Source organism: Glycine soja, chromosome 15, assembly GCF_004193775.1.
Source record: "Glycine soja cultivar W05 chromosome 15, ASM419377v2, whole genome shotgun sequence".
Lineage (NCBI taxonomy): Eukaryota > Viridiplantae > Streptophyta > Magnoliopsida > Fabales > Fabaceae > Glycine > Glycine soja.
The window spans coordinates 14491671-14511088 of NC_041016.1; the positions used below are offsets into that span (position 1 = coordinate 14491671).

At 36.2% G+C, this 19418-nt stretch overlaps 1 protein-coding gene across 3 annotated transcripts; it reads left to right on the top strand.

Annotated features, from left to right (window-relative positions):
- The first annotated feature begins 347 nt into the window (after positions 1 to 347).
- On the top strand, positions 348 to 14213 carry LOC114388232 (pathogenesis-related homeodomain protein-like). Of its 3 annotated transcripts, none has more exons than XM_028348610.1 (12): positions 350 to 468; positions 606 to 659; positions 1813 to 2364; positions 10577 to 10742; positions 10969 to 11092; positions 11185 to 11297; positions 11409 to 11747; positions 12110 to 12343; positions 12505 to 12594; positions 12813 to 12863; positions 13407 to 13646; positions 13830 to 14213. In XM_028348610.1, exons 1-12 carry the CDS (start codon positions 440 to 442, stop codon positions 14094 to 14096), a joined length of 2259 nt encoding a protein of 752 aa, XP_028204411.1. In that variant the 5' UTR covers positions 350 to 439; the 3' UTR covers positions 14097 to 14213. The 3 variants fall into 3 exon arrangements, with proteins under 3 accessions (XP_028204412.1, XP_028204411.1, XP_028204413.1); XM_028348612.1 differs by having other exon boundaries at positions 353 to 474; XM_028348611.1 differs by lacking the exon at positions 606 to 659 and having other exon boundaries at positions 348 to 468.
- Positions 14214 to 19418: the final 5205 nt, after the last annotated feature.

Consider the following 19418-nt stretch of genomic DNA (forward strand, 5'->3'; position numbering starts at 1 on the left):
GATACATACACATGTACAAGTTTTTTTTTAAAAAAATATTGATAGTAAAAGAATCTTTAAAATTAATGATCTAGTGACAGTATAAAAATACAAAATAATAACAGTACAATAAATACAAAATAATAGTTGTATGTATTTTTTTAATTAGGAGTAGCGTATTTATAGATATAAAAAATAGATAAAAAATTATAAAAGATAAATAATCATAAAAAATATAAACAATTATAAATAAATTATTTATGATAATTAAATTGATTATTTACTGGATAAACAAATAAATAAAAACTAGAGAAGGACGAACAAAACAAAGATGAGCACTTTTTAGCAACTATGTAATAAGAAAGTCATCATAAGGTACAACACAACACAACAAAGGAAGAGTTTAACAGTGAAGAGAAATAAAAGAAGCAGCAGCACAAGAAGCTTACCGTTGCCGGTGATGCTTCGGGAACAACCACACCGTCACTGGTGATTGTTAGTTCTATCATCAACATTGGGAATCAAAGACCCAATTTTAAATTCAAATCATTCACTCAATAAAAGGCTCACTTCACTTATTTCTTCAAAACTCTCAGTTTTATACATTTCTTTTTCCATTGGCACAGCTTCAGAGCCATTCAAAGTTCAGATCTTTATCCATCTTTTCTCTTCCATTGCAGGTTGGTTTTCTCTTATTGGCCTTGAAACTCACGTGGGTTTCTTTGTTTTGTCTTGGAGCTTTGTGGGGCTCAGTAAAGTCTAGGCCTTGGCGTGGCTTTGTTGACCAATTGGCCACACTAATCATAATTTCTTGTTTTTTAGATTGAATTGTGGTTCTGAGAAAGATTGGTGAAATTCATGATTAGTAAATTTTGCGGTTCTTTGGCCTCTGAAGTGATCAAGGCCTTGTAGTCATCATGCCTAAGAAGTTTTCTTGTCGAGTGATTCTTGAATTAGTGTTCTTCTTCTTCTATGTCTTTTTGTGTTGTGACCATGTAATGCTTGAAATGGTTGCTGGTTCGTTTTGTGCTGTGTATGCTTGGCAATTTTGTATCTGGGTTTTGATGAACTATTTGTGTGTTTTATATGTTTTGCTTTGATCTGAATTGGTTTAGGTTATCAATTACTATGCTATTGATGATTGTGGCTTGATTTCCTGGGGTATTGTGAAGTGGGTCATCATTACCCCTGCTTATCCCTATGCTTTTTTGAAATAGTCTTTCTTATCTTTGTATGCTTATGTATTTGAATTGATTTACTGTGAATAAACAATAAACATCATACTGGTTTGTCAGTTTTGGGATAAGTTGTTCTCTCTTGGTTATACTTTCACTCGAATGGTGCAACCTAACTGAACATACATTTGGTTGTGTGAATTTGGTTACAATGATATCTTTCATTATCTTATAATATGGATTCATAAGTTTGAGTCGTATTCATGAATCAAATTATTAATGATTGTAATCATGGTTTTTTCTATTAAGGATTGTTATTTTCTGTGTGTTAAAAATGACTGTATGATATATCTTTACAGTGGATAAGAAGTAATTCTAATTTTCAATTTGAAGTGCTTTTTTTTTTTATCTGCAAATGTTAGTTTGTTAGAATGTTAGTTTTTGTTAGCAGAGGGGATTGAACTTGTGACCTTCCCCCTCTTCCTTTATTCCTTAACATCCAACCCACCTTATATCTCCATTTCAAAGTGCAATTAATCATCAGTGTGTAATATGTCCTTATTTGTACAAAATATATGTCTGCACAGAAGTATGTTCACTGCCATGTCTCTTGTACTTTTTAATGCCATTATTTATCAATTTTATGCCTGTACTTCAGGGGTGATACAGAATCAATTAATATGCGGGATGTGAATAATTTAAATAACAAAGGATCTGGAAAATCTAGTTACTCACAGGAACAGACTAAGTCCAAGCTAGTTTCCTCGAAATTCAAAACAAGTAGCACAAAACGCCAAGAGAAGAAACACAAAGTGAGGTCAAAATCTCATAAACACAGAGCTGGTACAAGCAAATCAAAGAAGACAGTTACACATTCTTCTGTCGAGGCACCACTTGAGGATTCTTCAAATAAAAAAGTGATTATTAGAAAATATCGGCATAAAACTGATGGGAAATCTTCACAGATGCTGTCTTCAACAAAGCTAGAAGGAGGAAAAAATTCTCATAGTTCTGGAATAGAGGGGAATGATGTTGATGGGGAGGCAAAGATTAAAAAACGTAAGAGAAGAAAGAAGAAAAGACAAAGGAATAACATAGATGTTGATGATGCTTCACGCTTGCGAAGGAGAACAAGGTACCTCTTAATCAAAATGAAGCTAGAGCAGAACCTTATTGATGCTTACTCTGGAGAAGGTTGGAAAGGTCAAAGGTATGGGAAAATATTTTAATTAGCTTATAAATTTTTTCAAATGATTGAATGAGATGTCGTCTTCCCTACTACAATTTCAAAAGAATCTGTGAATGGATTGTTATTATTATAAGTAGGAAAAATATGTTCACTACATCACATCTAGGAATTTCTGAAATTTTTACATGAAATATTGGGGAATATATTGTTAAGGAAATGTGATATATAATTATATAACTTTTACATTGGAAGGATAATCATGGTAGTGTCGTGTATAATGCATAATTTCTCCATCAATAGAAAAGATGTAATACTAGGAAACTATACAACTTGTGAAGAAATGATACGAAGTTAGTTTGATAAAAACAGAAATCTTACAAATTGTTCAATTCCAGATTTCTGGACCCTAGCCATTGTTGAGGAAAGCTAATAATTTGTTTAGTTTAATTAAATTACATGTGAACTTACAATTTGAGGGAAACTTACGTTGTCAGAAAGGTATAGGAAAGACAAACAATCCTAATCAACATTGGTAGGATCTGTTGTTGTCTTGTGCTTACTATGTCATGTCCTAAGAAGGATAATTTTAGAATGCTTATAGATAATTTAAGTTGTCCTGCAATTATCAACCTATGCTGTGTATTATTTGACTTATTATTGCAAACATAAGGGGAAAACACTTACAGAAACCAGAGAGATGTATAAATAATACTTCTTGCAAGAAACATTGTAAATAATACAATAGTGACATCTGAAGGAAAATAAATGATTTAAGATTCATTTTTTTTTGGGTGGAGTTAAACATTCAATTTATTTATTGGACATTCATTTGTATGTCCACTAACAGTTTCCCTTGTTTTTATTTTTAAGGAAAATTGTCTGTTGTATTTTTCTATGTGCTGAAGCCTAGGGAAGATTTTGCTTAGTTATCATCAATTATGTTAGATTTAAAATCATTTATAAGCCTTCACCCTATACCTTTTGGAAAAGTTGATTCATCACATGGTATTAGAGCTATGCCCAATCAATCATGAGTTTGAACCTTGCCACCCCCATTATTCTAAATAAATATTGAATTTCAGCACAAAGTAAGGAATGCTTGTATTCAAACCTTCTCATGAGCCTTAACCTAATTAACTTAAGCTTTTGAGTTGGTTGATGACAAGTAGAAACAATGTTTAGGGCCTCTTCTCATCTCCTAGTGGTACAAGAAGCAATCGTCAATTCCTAGATCCAAATTATTACATTAGACATAGAGAGAGATGAGAGAGCGAGGTAGAGAGAGAAACAGTGAGTGGGGGAGAGAGAGAAACAAAGAGAGGTCTCGTCTCAACTATGCTAGGAAGGGGTATGTGCAACATGATGCGATGACTATAACGACACAATGGGGGAAGGGAAGGAGCAAAAACTGGAGGGATGCACTAGACATATACTCGTTCTACTTCACACAATTTCCAAAAGACATGGGGAAAAGAACCTATGGTTTGAGTTTAAGAAGAGGGACGATGTTAGGGAGGTATTCATTGCGAGGAACAGAAACAAGAGTGGTCGGAGATATGGCTTTGTGAGATTTAAATGGGTCAATAATGCCAGGAAATTAGAGAGACAACTAGATAACTTGGTCCTCGAAGGACTAAAATTACACCTGAATCTTCTGAAACATGGAAGGGAATGGAAACCAACAGAGAAAGTTAACAAGGAACATCAGCATAAGGAGGAGGTGGTCACAGAGAAGCTGGCAGAGAGAGAAAAGGCAAAGGAAAGGAGATAGCAGAGCATACGACATTGGCTACAGGATTATAGAGGCAGAATCCCCAACGAGTGACAACATTCGGATCGTATGCGGAAGTGGTTGCAACTGGCAGCAAAAATATGGCGAAACGATGGACACTGAAGTATGTGCAGGCATCAAACACGGCATCTTGCTTGTCTGTCCAACTAACCATATCAATGGAAAAGAAGACATGGCTACGCAAAACTTGGGTAGGCAGACTGAGGAACCTAACAATGTTTGATAGACTAGAAGAACTTGTGGGACGGAGGTGAAAATATCAAACCAAAGTACATTGGTGGTGATATGGTGCTACTCATGGGGCTCAGTGATACAAGAGCACAAGATTTGTGTAGAGAAGGAGTTGAAAGCAGGCTATCGATGTTCCATACCCTAGAGAAATGGAGCCTAAGTTTGAGGCCTGGATTTAGGATGGTCTGGGTTATGTGCTGGGGGATCCCGTTACATGTGTGGGATGTGGCAAACATCACAAAGATCGTGGAGGGGATTGGCGAGGTGGTGGATGTTGACGAGGATGTAGATGTTCTACAAAGGCTGGATAGGGCACAAGTTTTAATCAAAACACCATGGCCTCCTACAATCAACTACACTATAACCATGTCCATTAATGGGGCCGATTACGTGGTTTCAATTGTAGAAGAGTTGTGTCACAATTATCGTAGATACAATTGTAACAGAGGAAGCTATGTAGAGTCCTTTGAAGAAATATCCTCAGCAGGGAGTGAGATTGAGCTGGACCTAATGTCGGAGGAAGCACAGGTAAACGACGAGTTTCTGGTGACCAACATGGAAATGGGTGCAGATAGAGATGATATCGATAGAAACATCGGGTTGCAGCAGTTGCCCGTTGGTTATTGCACAAACTCAGTAACCACGGTCAACCAAGATACATGGGTGTCATACTTACCAAAGTGTGGTTCCACTCATTCTGGGCTTGGCGAAGAAAAATCTGAACAAATGGCTGACACATCTGGTGCTTTCGGCGGAAGTCAGACCCTAGTCCAGGAGGGACAGCATGGAGATGTGGACAGGGAGGATAAACAAAAGCAAGGCCAAACAGCAGAGGATGAGGCCATAGAGGTGGTAGGTACTGCAGGTTCTAATGAGGAGTGAGAAAGGAGTAATAAAAACGGGAAGATTGGGGAAAAAAGGGGCCCACATCTAAAGACAAAATTTGAATTAAAGGAGATGCAGAGGGAGGCACGTGAGTTAGTATAGGAATGGGAAGAGGACAACCCCATATCAGGTCCCATTGAAAAAGCACCTGCTGGGAAAATAGGAGAGATGCACAATAATATGGGCCTCCAATTAAATGGACCTAAACATATATGGAAGGTTTACACAAGAAACAATGGTTGTAAAAAGCAGATAGGGTCCAAGGAAAAAGTAGGCTTGCAAGAGGGACACAGGATACAACTAAACAGCAATGAAGAAAAGGAGTTCAATAGAAGCCCAAACAATTATTCTCAGGCAACTTCGCCCCAACTAAATGGAGGCAGTGGGCTGAAGGAGGTTGTCACGTGGGAAGGAAAATATAACGAAAAGCATGACAGAACAACAGCAACTTCAGATTCAACCCCTAGAAGTGTTGAGATGGTAAAAGATGCATCAAGTAATTGGGACATGGCAAAAAATATGGGAGTAAACTTCAGCACGCAGGAGGGAATAATGATATCCAAAATGGTCAGCTTGGAGGAAAGAGATTGTTACCTAAAATATAAGGGGTTTGGGGAGGGGTTTAAAATGGGATTCAATCAGAAAAATGGTGAGGAAAGAACAAGTAGATATGTTGTGCTTACAAGAGACTAAGAAGGCAGTGATAGACAAGGCCCTATGTCAAGTTCTATGGGGTGATGCTGAAATTAGATGGGAAATGCAGCCAACAATTAATAGGAAGGGACATGGGCTGGTGACAGTGGAAAAGTGACAATAGTAAATATATACTCACCATGTGATACAAGCCAAAAGAATTCTATGGGATCAAGTCAGGCAACTCAGAGCTGCAAGCAGTGGGGGTCTTTAGTGCATTTTAGGAGATTTTAATTGTATTAGAAGATCATCAAAAAGAGTTAGAGTGTGTCAAAGGGTACAAGGCGGGGGTAGCATGAAGGAATTTAATGATTGGATTGTTGACTTAGAGGTTGAGGACGTGCCTTGTGTGGGGCGAAAATTTACCTGGTACAGACCAAATGGGACAACTAAAAGCAGACTAGATAGGGTCCTAGTCTCTGTAGAGTGGTGTTCCAAGTGGCAAGGCTGGACTCAGCTTATGAAGCCGTTTCGAGTTTTTGATTGCTGGCTTGAGGATTAGTCATTCAAGAAAGTAGTATGTGATTGTTGGTTGGAGAACTCTGTAACTGGCTGAGGGAGGGGGGCATGTCCTAAAAGAAAAACTCAAGAGACTAAACCAGAGACTAAAAGAATGGAACAAAAATCAGTTTAGTGATGCTCATCAGAAATTGAAAAAAGCGGAATCGGAGCTTAACAACTTGGAAAAAAAAAGAGATAATAGATAGATGAATAAGGGAAAGGGAAAATTGAGAAAGCAATTGTAGGAGGACCTTTGGCTGGCAGCAACCTCAGTTGAATCCATAGCAAGACAAAGGGCAATATCTAGATGGATTAAGGAAGGGAATTGTAACCCTAGGTATTTTCACTTGACTATAAATTGGAAATGTCGGTACTATATGCTTAGAGAAGTGTATGTTGGTGGGTGTTCGGTTAAAGAGCAGAGCAGGGTTAAAGAGGAAACCAAATTGTTTTTCAAAAGGAGATTTGAGGAAATGGAATGGGAGAGACCTAGGTTGGATGGGGTCAGATTCAAGTCTATTGGCCAATAACATAATGATCTTTTGGTGGCTCATTTTGAGGAGGAGGAAGTGAGGGCTGCAGTGTGCGAATGTGGTAGTGTGAAGAGCCTTGGACCGGACAGACTAAATTTCAAATTTATCAAAGAATTTTGGGATATTCTCAAAACAAATGTGCTTCGTTTTATGGATGAATTTCATGCCAATGGAGTATTCCCGAAAGGAAGCAATGCATCCTTCCTAACATTGATTCCTAAGGTCCATGATGCTCAAGGCCTCAATGAATATAGACCTATCTCACTAATAGGATGTATTTACAAAATTGTGACAAAGTTGTTATCTAGAAGACTTAAGAAGGTGTTGCCATCTATAATAGATGAACGTCGAACTGCTTTCATGGAGGGTAGATATATGTTGCACAACGTGGTTATAGCTAATGAAGTTGTGGATGAAGCGAAGAGGTGTAATAAAAGTTGCCTAGTGCTCAAAGTTGATTACGAAAAAGCATATAACTCAATGTGTTGGGATTTTCTCTTATATATCATGACTCGGATGGGGTCTTGTACCAAATGGGTTAGATGGATTAAGGGATGCCTGAAATTAACCTCAATATCTATATTGGTTGATGGGAGTCCCACAAATGAGTTTATCCCTCAAAGAGGACTCAGGCAAGGGGACCCATTAGTCCCATTCCTGTTCAATATTGTTGCTGAAGGTCTAACTGGACTGATGAGAGAAGCTTAGGAGAAGAATTTGTTTGAAGGCTTTATGGTAGGAAGAAATGATGTGAATATCAGTCTATTACAGTATGCTGATGATACGTTGTTCCTTGGGAAAGCAATGTTGGCGAATGTAAAAGCAATCAAGGTCATGTTGAGGAGCTTTGAGTTGGTGTCGGGCTTGAAGATAAACTTTGCCAAAAGCAAATTTGGGGCGATCGGAAAGTCTTATCAATGGGTGCAAAATGCTACCAATTATTTAAATTGCATATTGTTGACTGTACCCTTTTCGTATTTGGGTATCCCTATTGGGGTAAACCCGTGAGACACGAGATACAATAGTTCAAAAGATGTGAGAGAAAACTATCTAAATGAAAACAAAGATACCTATCTTTTGGGGAAATGGTGACCTTGATAAAGTCAGTCCTTAACTCATTTCCTATCTTTCTTTTCTAGTGAGGTTGTAGCGTTGGTTCCGAGGGGGGGGGGGGGGGGAATGGCGGTGAAACCTCTTCCATCACCAGGAGAATTGTGGGCAAAAGTCTTGGATTCTAGATATGGAAGTTGGAAGAGTTTGGATGAACCAAGAAGGAGTAGTAGAGATTCTATCTGGTGGCAGGATTTAAGCATTGTTTGCAACTCGTTTGAGGACAGGGTTGGTTTAAACGTGAGACAAAATGGAAAATAGAGTGTGGATCAAAGGTGAAGTTTTGGGAAGATGGGTGGCTGGAAGGAGGGTTGTCGTTGCTGGAGAAATATTCGTGAATGTACAACATTTCTCAACAGCAACAACAATACATTCAGCAGATAGGGGTGGCATCAAACGGAGGATGGGAGTTCCACTGGAGGAGACTATTTATGGAGGGGGAGATAGAAATAGCTACAAAATATATGGAGGACTTAGAAAGCATGGTAGTACAAGTGCAACAACAAGATAGTTGGAGTTGGGGGGCGGATCTAAGTGAGAGTTACACAGTGGGGAGCACTTACAAATTGCTCAATAGACACACAACAAATGAAAATAACAATGGAGTTTTTACTGATTTATGGAAGCTAAAAGTCCCAAGTAAAGTATCACTCTTTGCTTGGAGGTTGGTTCGCGATAGATTGCCAACAAAGGTTAACTTGAGGAGGAGGAACATGGAATTGAATGATGTATGCTGCCCTCTTTGTAGAAACTACGATGAGGATGCATCCCACCTTTTCTTCAGCTGTGTAAAACCATGCCATTATGGTGGGAAGCACTCTACTGGCTAAACATAGTGGGCGTTTTCCCGGAAATGCCCAGAGAACACTTCCTCCAACATTCCCACTGCCACCTCAATGGTATCAGACTTCAGCAATGGCAAACCTGGTGGATCTCTTTGACCTAGTGCATATGGTATCATAGGAACAAGATTGTCTTCTCAAACAAAAGCTTCAACGGTCATAAGCTGATGGATGATGCGATATTTTTCTGCTGGACATGGCTTAAAAATAGGGAAAAAGGATTTGACATTCCTTTTCATTTATGGTCTAGCAATATTAGGGTTGGGTTATGTATTCAGGGGGGAATGGTCTATAGTTTTCCTTTTTGTGGTTGGGAATCTAGTTACATTCAAATCTATGGCTGCCTAATTCTTGTCCTACAGCTTGTATTAGGACACCATAGCTCTACACATAGTCAATCATGGATGTAAATACACCAGTACTACTTGTACTGTTTTTACTATTATAATACATATTAATATTTTGCTGATAGGGGTTGAACTTAGGACTGCCATTTCTATCAATATGCTGTAGGGGGGACAAGAAGACGAGAGACAATATGGATTTGTTCTTTTTTTCATGTTGACCTAATTGTATATGTTATAACTATTTGTTTCTATGTAATTATGTATTCTTACTAGTGCTTTTTTGAACTCTATAAAATAAATTGATGAATTATTCTGAAGCTGAAATTTTTTAGTTTCTTCCAGTGTTATTAAAAAGCGGTTATGGCGGCGCCATGGCGGTATGGCGTCGCGGATTTTCGGAAAAATGCCACCAAATAGTGGTGGCGTTGCAGGTTGCGTATGGCGGCACCATGGCGGCTGCCATAGCCATGGCGGTCGTTGCGGAATTGCGGTAATGGCGGAATAGCGCGTTTTTTTTTTTAAATTTTGCACGACAGGTGTTGGGCTGACCCAACCCAACCCTACTCGAGTTTCTCTTGCAAAAGAACAGCACACAACAGCGAGCACGAACAGAACAGTCTCCAGCACGACGACGATGAACGACAGCGACGGCGAAGGCGATGCACACGACCAGCAGCACGACGACGACGAACAGCAGCGACGCACGAGACACGACGCACAGTATCGACGGACGGCGACGGCTCAGTGTTTCGGTGCGTTTTTTTTTGTTGTTTTTTTTTTTCTGTTTGACACCCGTTTTTGATATTTGAAGCTTTTTTTTCCTTTTTCTATTTGACACCCATTTTTTATTTTTGACACACCCGTTTTTGAAGTTTATTTGGTGTTAGTACTTGGTTATTGTGTGAACTCATGAAATTTTTTTAGTTTATTTGAATGCAATCCATTGTTTTTTTAATTTTTTATTTATATTTATTTTTTATCTATTGTTTTGTTAATATATATATATATATATATATATTTTTTTTTTTTATTTATTTATTTTTTTTTTTTGTCCGCCATGACGTCTGTCATTTTCCGCTACGCCATCCGCCATATTCTTATGGTGGATTTTTGGCTTTCTGTCATGAACCGCCATCCGCCATTAACAACATTGGTTTCTTCACATATTTTTCCTGTTTCTTGGAAAAATCGCTTGCTGCAATGCAGTGTGATCCTAATTGAAAAGCATTTAATAGTTTTTAGAACCAAAAACTTTCCCTTGAGAAATACTTAAGTAACTGATCATTATTCTTGTTACAGTCGGGAAAAGATTAGGCCAGAAAAGGAGCTACTACGAGCAAAAAAGCAGATTTTAAAATGTAAACTTAGTATTCGCGATGCCATACACCAGCTGGATTCTCTTAGTTCTGTGGGTAGCATTGAAGATTCTGCCATTGCTCCAGATGGATCTGTTTATCATGAAAATGTGAGCAAGTGTCAAAACTACGGTTACTTCACTATATTGTGTATTGGTGTTATCTTTTTGCATTCTTTCATGTTCAGGACCTTTTATAATGCTTTGAACCTTGTTTTGATTTTCTAATGGGGAATCATTGATTGCACACTGTTTTCATGTTGAATCAACTCATACAAATAAGGGATGGCTCACCATTTCAAAAGCTGAACATTTTTCTGGTTTTTTCTTCATCTAGATATTCTGTGCCAATTGCAAACTACATGAAGCTTTCCCAGATAATGATATTATACTCTGTGATGGCACTTGCAATCGTGCTTTTCACCAGAGATGTCTCAATCCTCCTTTGGATACTGAAAATAGTGAGCTCCTGTTTACACTTGTCAGCTTGTTCTGTAACCTTTATTGTGCTGATTTTTTATTCATAAAACAAATTGCTTATTATACATTGCAGTTCCTCCTGGAGATCAAGGCTGGTTTTGCAAGTTTTGTGAATGTAAGATAGAAATACTAGAGGCAACAAATGCCCATCTTGGGACTCAATTCTCCCTAGACAGTAATTGGCAGGTTTTTTACCTTAATAGTCTCTTATCCAGCAATTTTTCGGATATCAACTTCTCTTTTGATATATTTATTCTTATTGCTATAAGTAATAATGGTTTTCTCCCATAAATTAAGGATGTATTCAAGGAAGAGGCTGCTATGCCTGATGGTGACATTGCATTACTAAATCCTGAAGAAGAATGGCCATCAGACGATCCTGAAGATGATGATTACAATCCAGAGAGGAAAGAAGACAACCACAACTTTGACACAGAAGGAGCTGATGAAAATGCATCCAATGATTCAACCAGTTGTTCCAGTCTGTTGTCTTTGAATGGCGAATGTCCTCCAGTAGATGAAGGCATCTGTCATGAATATTATTCTGTTAATAGCTGCTTAGATTCTGATGAATCTGGGGAAATAGCATGTGGTCCTAGGCAGCGTAAAGCTGTTGACTACAAGAAACTCTATGATGTGAGTACCTAAGTTTTCATTCAACGTAAGCATGTGTTCTCACAGTAAAGTTGACAACTTCAGATAATATAGAATTCACAAGTCACCAGCCTTAAGTTGATAGTTCAAAATTCAAGGCTTCTGTTAAGCCACTGCCTGTCATTTAATAGTGTTGGTCTTTCTTATAAATTGGGTCGGAAAATATTAGTTTATACTACTGATTTAAAAATGAATTTCCAATTAGATGTATTATTTGCCATTGGTTGTTGTGTAGATGGAATTTTATGTGTTTCTTTTTTGCACGGAAATACTACTAAAAAAGTAGTGCTCCCTATTTTCTTCTCTGGCCACATGTAGTTTCATTTGATTTTCCATATTTTTAGGAAATGTATGGGAAGGATGCTCCACCTTGTGAACAAATGAGTGAAGATGAAGATTGGGGTCCTGGCAAAAGAAAGAGAAGAGAAAAGGAGTCAGATGCTGTCAATACTCTTATGACTCTGCATGAAAGTGAGAATAAACATTCTGATAATGAGAAAAATGATAGAACGAGAGAAGGTTCTTCAGGCATACAAATAAGAAGATCTTGTTTCAGGATTCCGCTTGATGCAGTTGAGGTATTACTTGTAGAGTTGTAGTAATTTCTGTTGTCATCTTTCTTTGTTGTCATTACCCCCCTCCCCTCCTCTTTTGAAACTCCAGTTGACAACACATATATAAATAGTTATACATGCATTAATTTGTTTCTTTTAACTGTTTTTTTAATGAAATATGCCAGAAACTTCGCCAAGTTTTTGCAGAGAATGAGCTTCCTCCAAGATCTGTGAAGGACAGCCTTTCGAAAGAGTTGGGACTAGATCCTGAAAAGGTTATGCCTTGCAGTCCCTGGTTGCATCTTGTTTCTACATTAATCTGAAATTCTGAAATTATCTTGTAGTAGTGTTACCTTTGTTAAACATTATGTATTAAACTGCAAATTTTGTACTATCCCCATCTGCAAGTTACTTGCGTTGCTTTTGGTCTTTATTCAAGTCAGTCAGCTCTTGATCGGTTCAAACTCTGTTACTAATGTGTTAGAAAATGCAGGTTAGCAAATGGTTCAAAAATGCACGTTACTTAGCACTTAAAACCAGAAGGGTAAGCTTTACTGTTATGCTTTTTCTCTCTCCTTTTTCACTTTATATGAGTAATATTGTTTCTTTTATTCCATTCTTCCTCTTATTCATAATTTTTCAGAAATCTGCCATATGTCTCTTCTGAATGACCATCATCCCATCTAGACATCCTTTAGTGTTGATATATTTATAATCAGTTCGTGAATAAGATATATAATAACTAGGTCAGTTCATAGGCAGTTAGGAACAAGATAGTGAATTGGAGACTATATGATGGAAATAAGGATTCATCTGCAGATAGGATTTTCCTTAGTACCAGACCTTGAATAAATGATTCATATTTTTTTTGTGCTGAAGCTTGAGAAGACAAAAAAAAAAAAACCATTAGTTATTCTTTAATGTGGTTTGCCCTCACAAAAACTAAAGAAAATGCTTTACAATATCACTCAACTCATTATTCTTATTAATTTGTTAATAATGTGGCATCTTTTTGTGTCAGGAATTAAGAAATTGTTTTGTTCTTGGAATTTGCAATGAAGTCTGACATAAGTGAGTGTTGTTTCAGTATCAATCAGAAGGAGAACAGCTTCAGAGTTTCACTTCTAAGATCACAAAGGATTCTATATCTCAAAACGAGGAGAAAGATGAGCTTTTGAAATCAAAGGTCTCCAAAATTACTGTGATTCATTCCAAGAAGGATGGTAAAAACATCACAGGCAAAGAGAAAAATAAATTATCTAACATTCTTTTGAAGAAAAGGCAACAAAAAATATCTCCACCTTTAGCAAGAGAAAATGGCAACAAGGTGCTTTTCTACTAATCTAAATGTCGTGTTCTGTTTGCGCTTTTGCTCGCTTGAGAAGCGGCAATGCTGTGTAAACTATTTCCAAGAACACAGATTTTTTCTTGCAGATCACTTGAGAAAAGGTAGCCTATGTTATTGGAAGTTTTATTAACAATTGGTTGCACTTTAATGCTGTATTTTCAGGACTCTATGGAGATCAGTAATGATGTTAAGTTGAAGAAACTGTTGAAAAAAAGGAAAAGAGGGGTAAATATTATATTTGAAGGAGACTCTCAGGCAGCAGAGTTGGAATTTGAAAGACTCGGCAAAGTAAAGATGAAACTAGATAGCATGAAGCAAAAATTAAATGAAGTTCAAAATTGCAGAGCAAAGGGTTCAAATGAACTCTATTTAAATGAACCCTCTATTATATATGTACCCACAGCCCAATTAAGGGAAAAGATTGAATAATAATTATATTTTTTTATTACATTTTTGCACAGCAGAGTAATACATGATATATGTTGTAAGTTTGATGTACCTACCTTATACTATAAATGAAAATGCAACAATCTTTTATAAAGTTTATAATATTAGTACATGTCCATTGCTAGAAGCTCTTGGAACTTGGAAGATCAATTAAGAGAGTAACTAAAAAATCTTTTTGGTAGTTGGAGGAGAGAGCCTTTTGGTTTTACAGGGTTCATCACTTACTATATTAATTATATAATTTTTTACAACATTTTTTTTAACACAAATCAATAGGAAATTTTGTACTCAACGTGAAGTACCTCCACTCCACTGCCAGCAACGTTAAACTTGTTACTAACATTGAAATTGACCATTGCAACGTTAATAAATAGTAGTATTTAACTAATTTTAGCATTTGATTAAAAATTAGGACTAAATATTTAAATAAACTATTAATGGAACAGAATACCATATTTAATTAATTTTAGTATTTAATTAAAAATTAGGACTTAATAAATATTTAATTAATACATTACTGAATAGAATACCAAAATCTAAATAAATATAATTTTAACTAAATTAAATATTTAATTAAAAACTAGGACTTAACAAATATTTAAATAAATATTAATGAATAGAATATCAAATCCAATTTAGACTTAATAGATATGTAAATAAAATATTTAAAAGTTAAATTAATTTGTAGGTCCCTGAACTATTTGACAATTTTTAATTAGGTTTATAAACTACTTTTTTATAATAGAAACCTAATTAAAAAAGAAATAGAAGTTCAAGAACGTAATTGAAAAAATTGTTTAGCGGCATAATTAATTTTTTTACATAGTTTAGGGGCCTACTAAATAATTTTAAAATAAATTAAAAAAACATACAAAAATATCACTTTAATTGAAGAGTGTATTCAAAATGAGTGCATTAGGTTTGTCCAAACAAAACTTAAGGGAAAACTAGAAGAACATTAAGGGGACCAATGCTTATGGAGTTTGAGAATTCTAGTTGAAAAATCTGTAGAAGTTGAGAATACTGAACTTAGAACTTGCAAATATGAGAATACTATACTAGCCTAAAGAAGAGAGAATATTGACTTGGCGTTAACAACAAGGACCTAATAAAAAAAAGTATAAGTATTCAATTAGAAAAAAAAAATAGTTTAGAAATCTAATTAAAAATGATCAAATAGTACAAGGATCTACAGATTAGTTTAACATAAAAATTATGAAATTTTGATTAAAGTATGATATATTTTCAGGTGGATATTTTTTTAGAATAATTACTTATGATCTTGTTTGCTAATATATCAGTCCCTATACACTTCATGTTGCTAAATTTTTTTTACAGGAAAAGAACTTATTGTATTTCATTTAGAATAGTAGCATAAATACAAGTGGGAATATGCTAAAAAATATTGTTACTAGCATCTAACCTAGAAGTCCTAGCAATAGTATAAGCTACTTGGTTGGCTTGCCTCCTAATTAAAGTCACCCTTGAGTTTGGAAAATTACATAAAATAGATTGACAACTTTCCATTGTTTTGTGAAATTCAGATACCCCTGAGTTCTTAAGAGATTAAGCCATCAAACATAGGCTTGCAATCAATCTCCAAGATAAAGTTGTCAATCTGTAGTTCGGTCACCCATTGAATGGCTTGCACAAGAGCCCAAGCTTCAGCCATTGAATGATTCCAGCTCCATGAACATATTGTTGTTTGAAGATTGCAACATCCAAATTTAATTTGACAAAGTTGTGATCCGATTTCTTCCAAGTGCATGTGTTGCTGCCATTTGTGCGAACTGGTTGAGTTTCATTGTCATTAAAACCTCGAGCTTTAGACCATTCAAATAAGAATTGCATAGCTTGCGAGAATGAGACAGATGGTGAAGGGTTGCGCTCCTTCCAGATTTTATCGTTCTTACATTTCCAGATGCACCACAGTGTGATTGCAAATACGCATCTATTGTCTACAGGAAGAGAATCGAGCAGATTAAAGATCAAGTTCATGTGGTAGTTGATTTTTTCCTGAAGTCCTGCAACTTCCCATACTGTTTTGACTTGATGGCAGCCAACGAATAAGTGTCATTCGTTCTCCAAATTTGTCTCACAATAGGCATATAAGCAATTAAGCATGGACAAGAGACCTTCTTCTGCTTGAGCCTAGTTCTTGTTGGTAAACAGCCTCGGAGAGTAAGCCATAGGAAATGCTTTGCCTTTGGCAGAATTTGGAGGTTCCAGATTAAAGACCAGTCACCTTGCACTCTATGGTCATTGTTACATATCATTTTCTCCATAAGTAAATGGTAGGCTGATTTGAAAGAGTAGTTGTCATCCGCATTTTGTTTCCAAATGAGAAGATCATTGGCTTGAGTGTCAAGCAAAGGGTTCGAATGTCTCTCGCATCATCATCTTTGAAATTCTGCTCTATAATATTCAATATCTCCAACACTTTCAGTTGTGGTTAATTAAAGAATTAACATTCATAAATTCGAGTGGAGGAGAAGATGATACAAATAACTTATCTGAATTTCACAGCCATGGTTGGGTTCATATGTTGATTGAGTTGTCATTGCCTAATCTCCATCTCATGCCTTCCTTTACCAAAGCCTGTGAAATGTGGATACTATGCCATGTATTACTCGAATTGTGCCTTAGAGGGGCATCCAGAAACACACAATTGGAAAAATATTTAGATTTGAATCTCTTTGTCACAATAGCATTAGGGTTGGTTGTGAATTTTCAACCTGACTTCCCTAGCACTGATAGGTTAAAACCATGAAGATGATGACATCCCAAGCCACCAAATTCCTTCTTGATAGTCACTTTTCCTAGTTGAGCCAATGAATACCTTTTGTTAAGCCATTCCTTGAACCCCCACCAGAAAGAATTCATCATTTTTTGAAGATCGTCCTCCAAAGTTGAAGGTAGAAGGTAGACACTCATGCAGTAAGAGGAAATGACCTGTGCACCAGATTTAAGGTGAACTTCCTTGCCTACCTTGGATAAGTGCTTGTCAGACTAGTGGTTGATACATCTCCAAAGTCTATCCTTAAAAAGCCCATTAGTGTAAATCTTCTTAGTGTTTATCCCCCACGATTGCACGATAATTGGTATCAAAGTTTATGGTTCAACTTGATGACCGGCTCAGACAAGTATGATGACAATGATAGATCCATGGACATTGAGATCTCTTGTATCAAAAGTCTTTCTGGTGGGTGAGTCCATGCATAAAGGCCAAGTAGTGGGTCCTATAGGTGTTGTGACGGTACAAGGTACTAGAGTATGTTGCAGCAATGGTTAGACGAGTTGAGACAACCACAGTTAAGCTCTAAAGGTCACTATTGGATACTCCTGGACTGAAAATGGTTTCCACTCAAGGGGGAGGCTACCATGTGGAAGACACTCACACTTGAGGGGGAGATTATTGAAGTACAAGTGTGAGGTGAAGTCTCACCTCGGGTAGAAATGAAAAAGTTGAACACCATATAAGTGAGGAGAAGACACATAAACCTAAGCCTTAAAGTTTTGGGTTAAAGTGTGGTGTTAAGTTCACTTATATGATTGCTCATGGTCAATTGGTGTAAATAGTTTCCCAACACTCTATTGAATAGTTTCCAAACAAATTTTCATTCATCATATCCATTTTTGCATTGAATCCCATCTTAGTCATTAGCAATAACTTTAGTAAACTCTGTCAAAGTCTTTGTCGATACCAATTTTGAGAGCCAACACTCTCATTTTTCCTTTTGACTTACATTTCATGTGGTGAATAATTTCAAAGACAATAAGGACATTGTCAAAGATAGAACGTCTCTCAACAAAAAAAAAATTGCTTTAGGGAAATGCATTTGTGGAGCAAAGGATTAAGATGGTTGGCTAAGGTTTGGGAAATAATTTTATAAAGGACATTGCATAGAGAAATAGGTTTTAAGTCTTTCATGGATGTGGGGTTGGAAATTTTTGGGATAAGGACAATAGAGGTTTGGTTTATTTGAGGGGGGGGGGGGGGGGAAGAGACTTGTATCAAGCCAAGATAATGCAACTGTAAAAATATCTAGGCCACACAAGTTCCAAATTTTTTTTGTAGAAGGCAAGGTTCAATCCATATGGACTTAGAGATTTGTTAGAGTCCATTTGAAAAAGAGTATTTTTGAATTCATCAATGGTGAAAAGTGCAAGAGAATTGTTATCACCAAACTTCATCAATTTCAATAATAGCACCACAATACATATTATTAAAACAAGAATTTGCAACATTACAAATGTCCCTATGCTCGGTCACCACCATGCCATCATCACGAGTTAGGGAAGCAATGGTATTCATTTTCATTCTTGTAGTTGCAAAAGAGTGAAAGAACCTAGGATTGATATCACCATCTTTGAGCCAATAAACTTGAGTCTTTAAAATTTTCACATATGTATGTGAAACTATATCACAATGTCATTTGAGTCTTTAAAATTGTAACACAAGTTATTTTAGTCCCTAAAACAGTAAAAGTCCATTTAGTTCCTAAGTCTCATGGGCATGCAAATCTCATACCAAACATTTCTCCTTTACAAAGCTTGCAAGGGTTTATTTAGTTCAATTTTTAGAGTTTTAAGAATGTCAAGGATATTGCTATCTATGTCAATGGTGAAGCAAAAAAAGGTATATAGAATGCCACAAGCTAGCTACATAACTAATACTACTTTGTTATTTTTGTTTCTAGTATCTGTTGTCAAATAATAATGTTATGTAATTATGTAACAATAATGTTGACAATCTAGTGACATATTGTGTTATCAAGGAGTTTGACGGGATAGTTCCGTGTAATCTTTTTTAGTATACTATGTTTTAATTTTTTTTATTTGTTAAGAACAACTAATGATGTCAGACAAATTGAAAAATGATTAAAAACATAATTAACCAAATGATTGGATACAAATGATTAATGTACTAACGTTAAAATTGAACAGTTCGGATAATACTCGAGTTCGATCCTTAGAAGAAATAATTCTTGATCAAACTTTACTTACATCTCGTCCAAACTTTAGATTAATCAGAATCACTTTCTCTTTGATGAACTGGAAAATTAAGAAGAAGAAAAAATACAATTAATAAAAAAATTTCATATAACTATCCCGTCAGACTCATTGTTGCCCTGACAAATTAATGAAATATTATTAACATTATTATTATGTCATAGTTAATTTATTACTCAATTTCATGTACTAGACAAAAAAAAAATAGCGAAGTATATCAGGTACAATTGGCAGAAAACGTAGGGAGTTGAGTGGAGAGGAGGGGTTCCGATGTTATACAAAGAAAAGAAT

Coding starts and splice junctions, on each gene's coding strand:
- LOC114388232 (XM_028348610.1), top strand. CDS start 440: ATGCTTCGGGAACAACCACACCGTCACTG. Junction 469..605: donor GAACAACCACACCGTCACTG/GTGATTGTTAGT, acceptor CCATTGGCACAG/CTTCAGAGCCATTCAAAGTT. Junction 11,748..12,109: donor ACTACAAGAAACTCTATGAT/GTGAGTACCTAA, acceptor CCATATTTTTAG/GAAATGTATGGGAAGGATGC.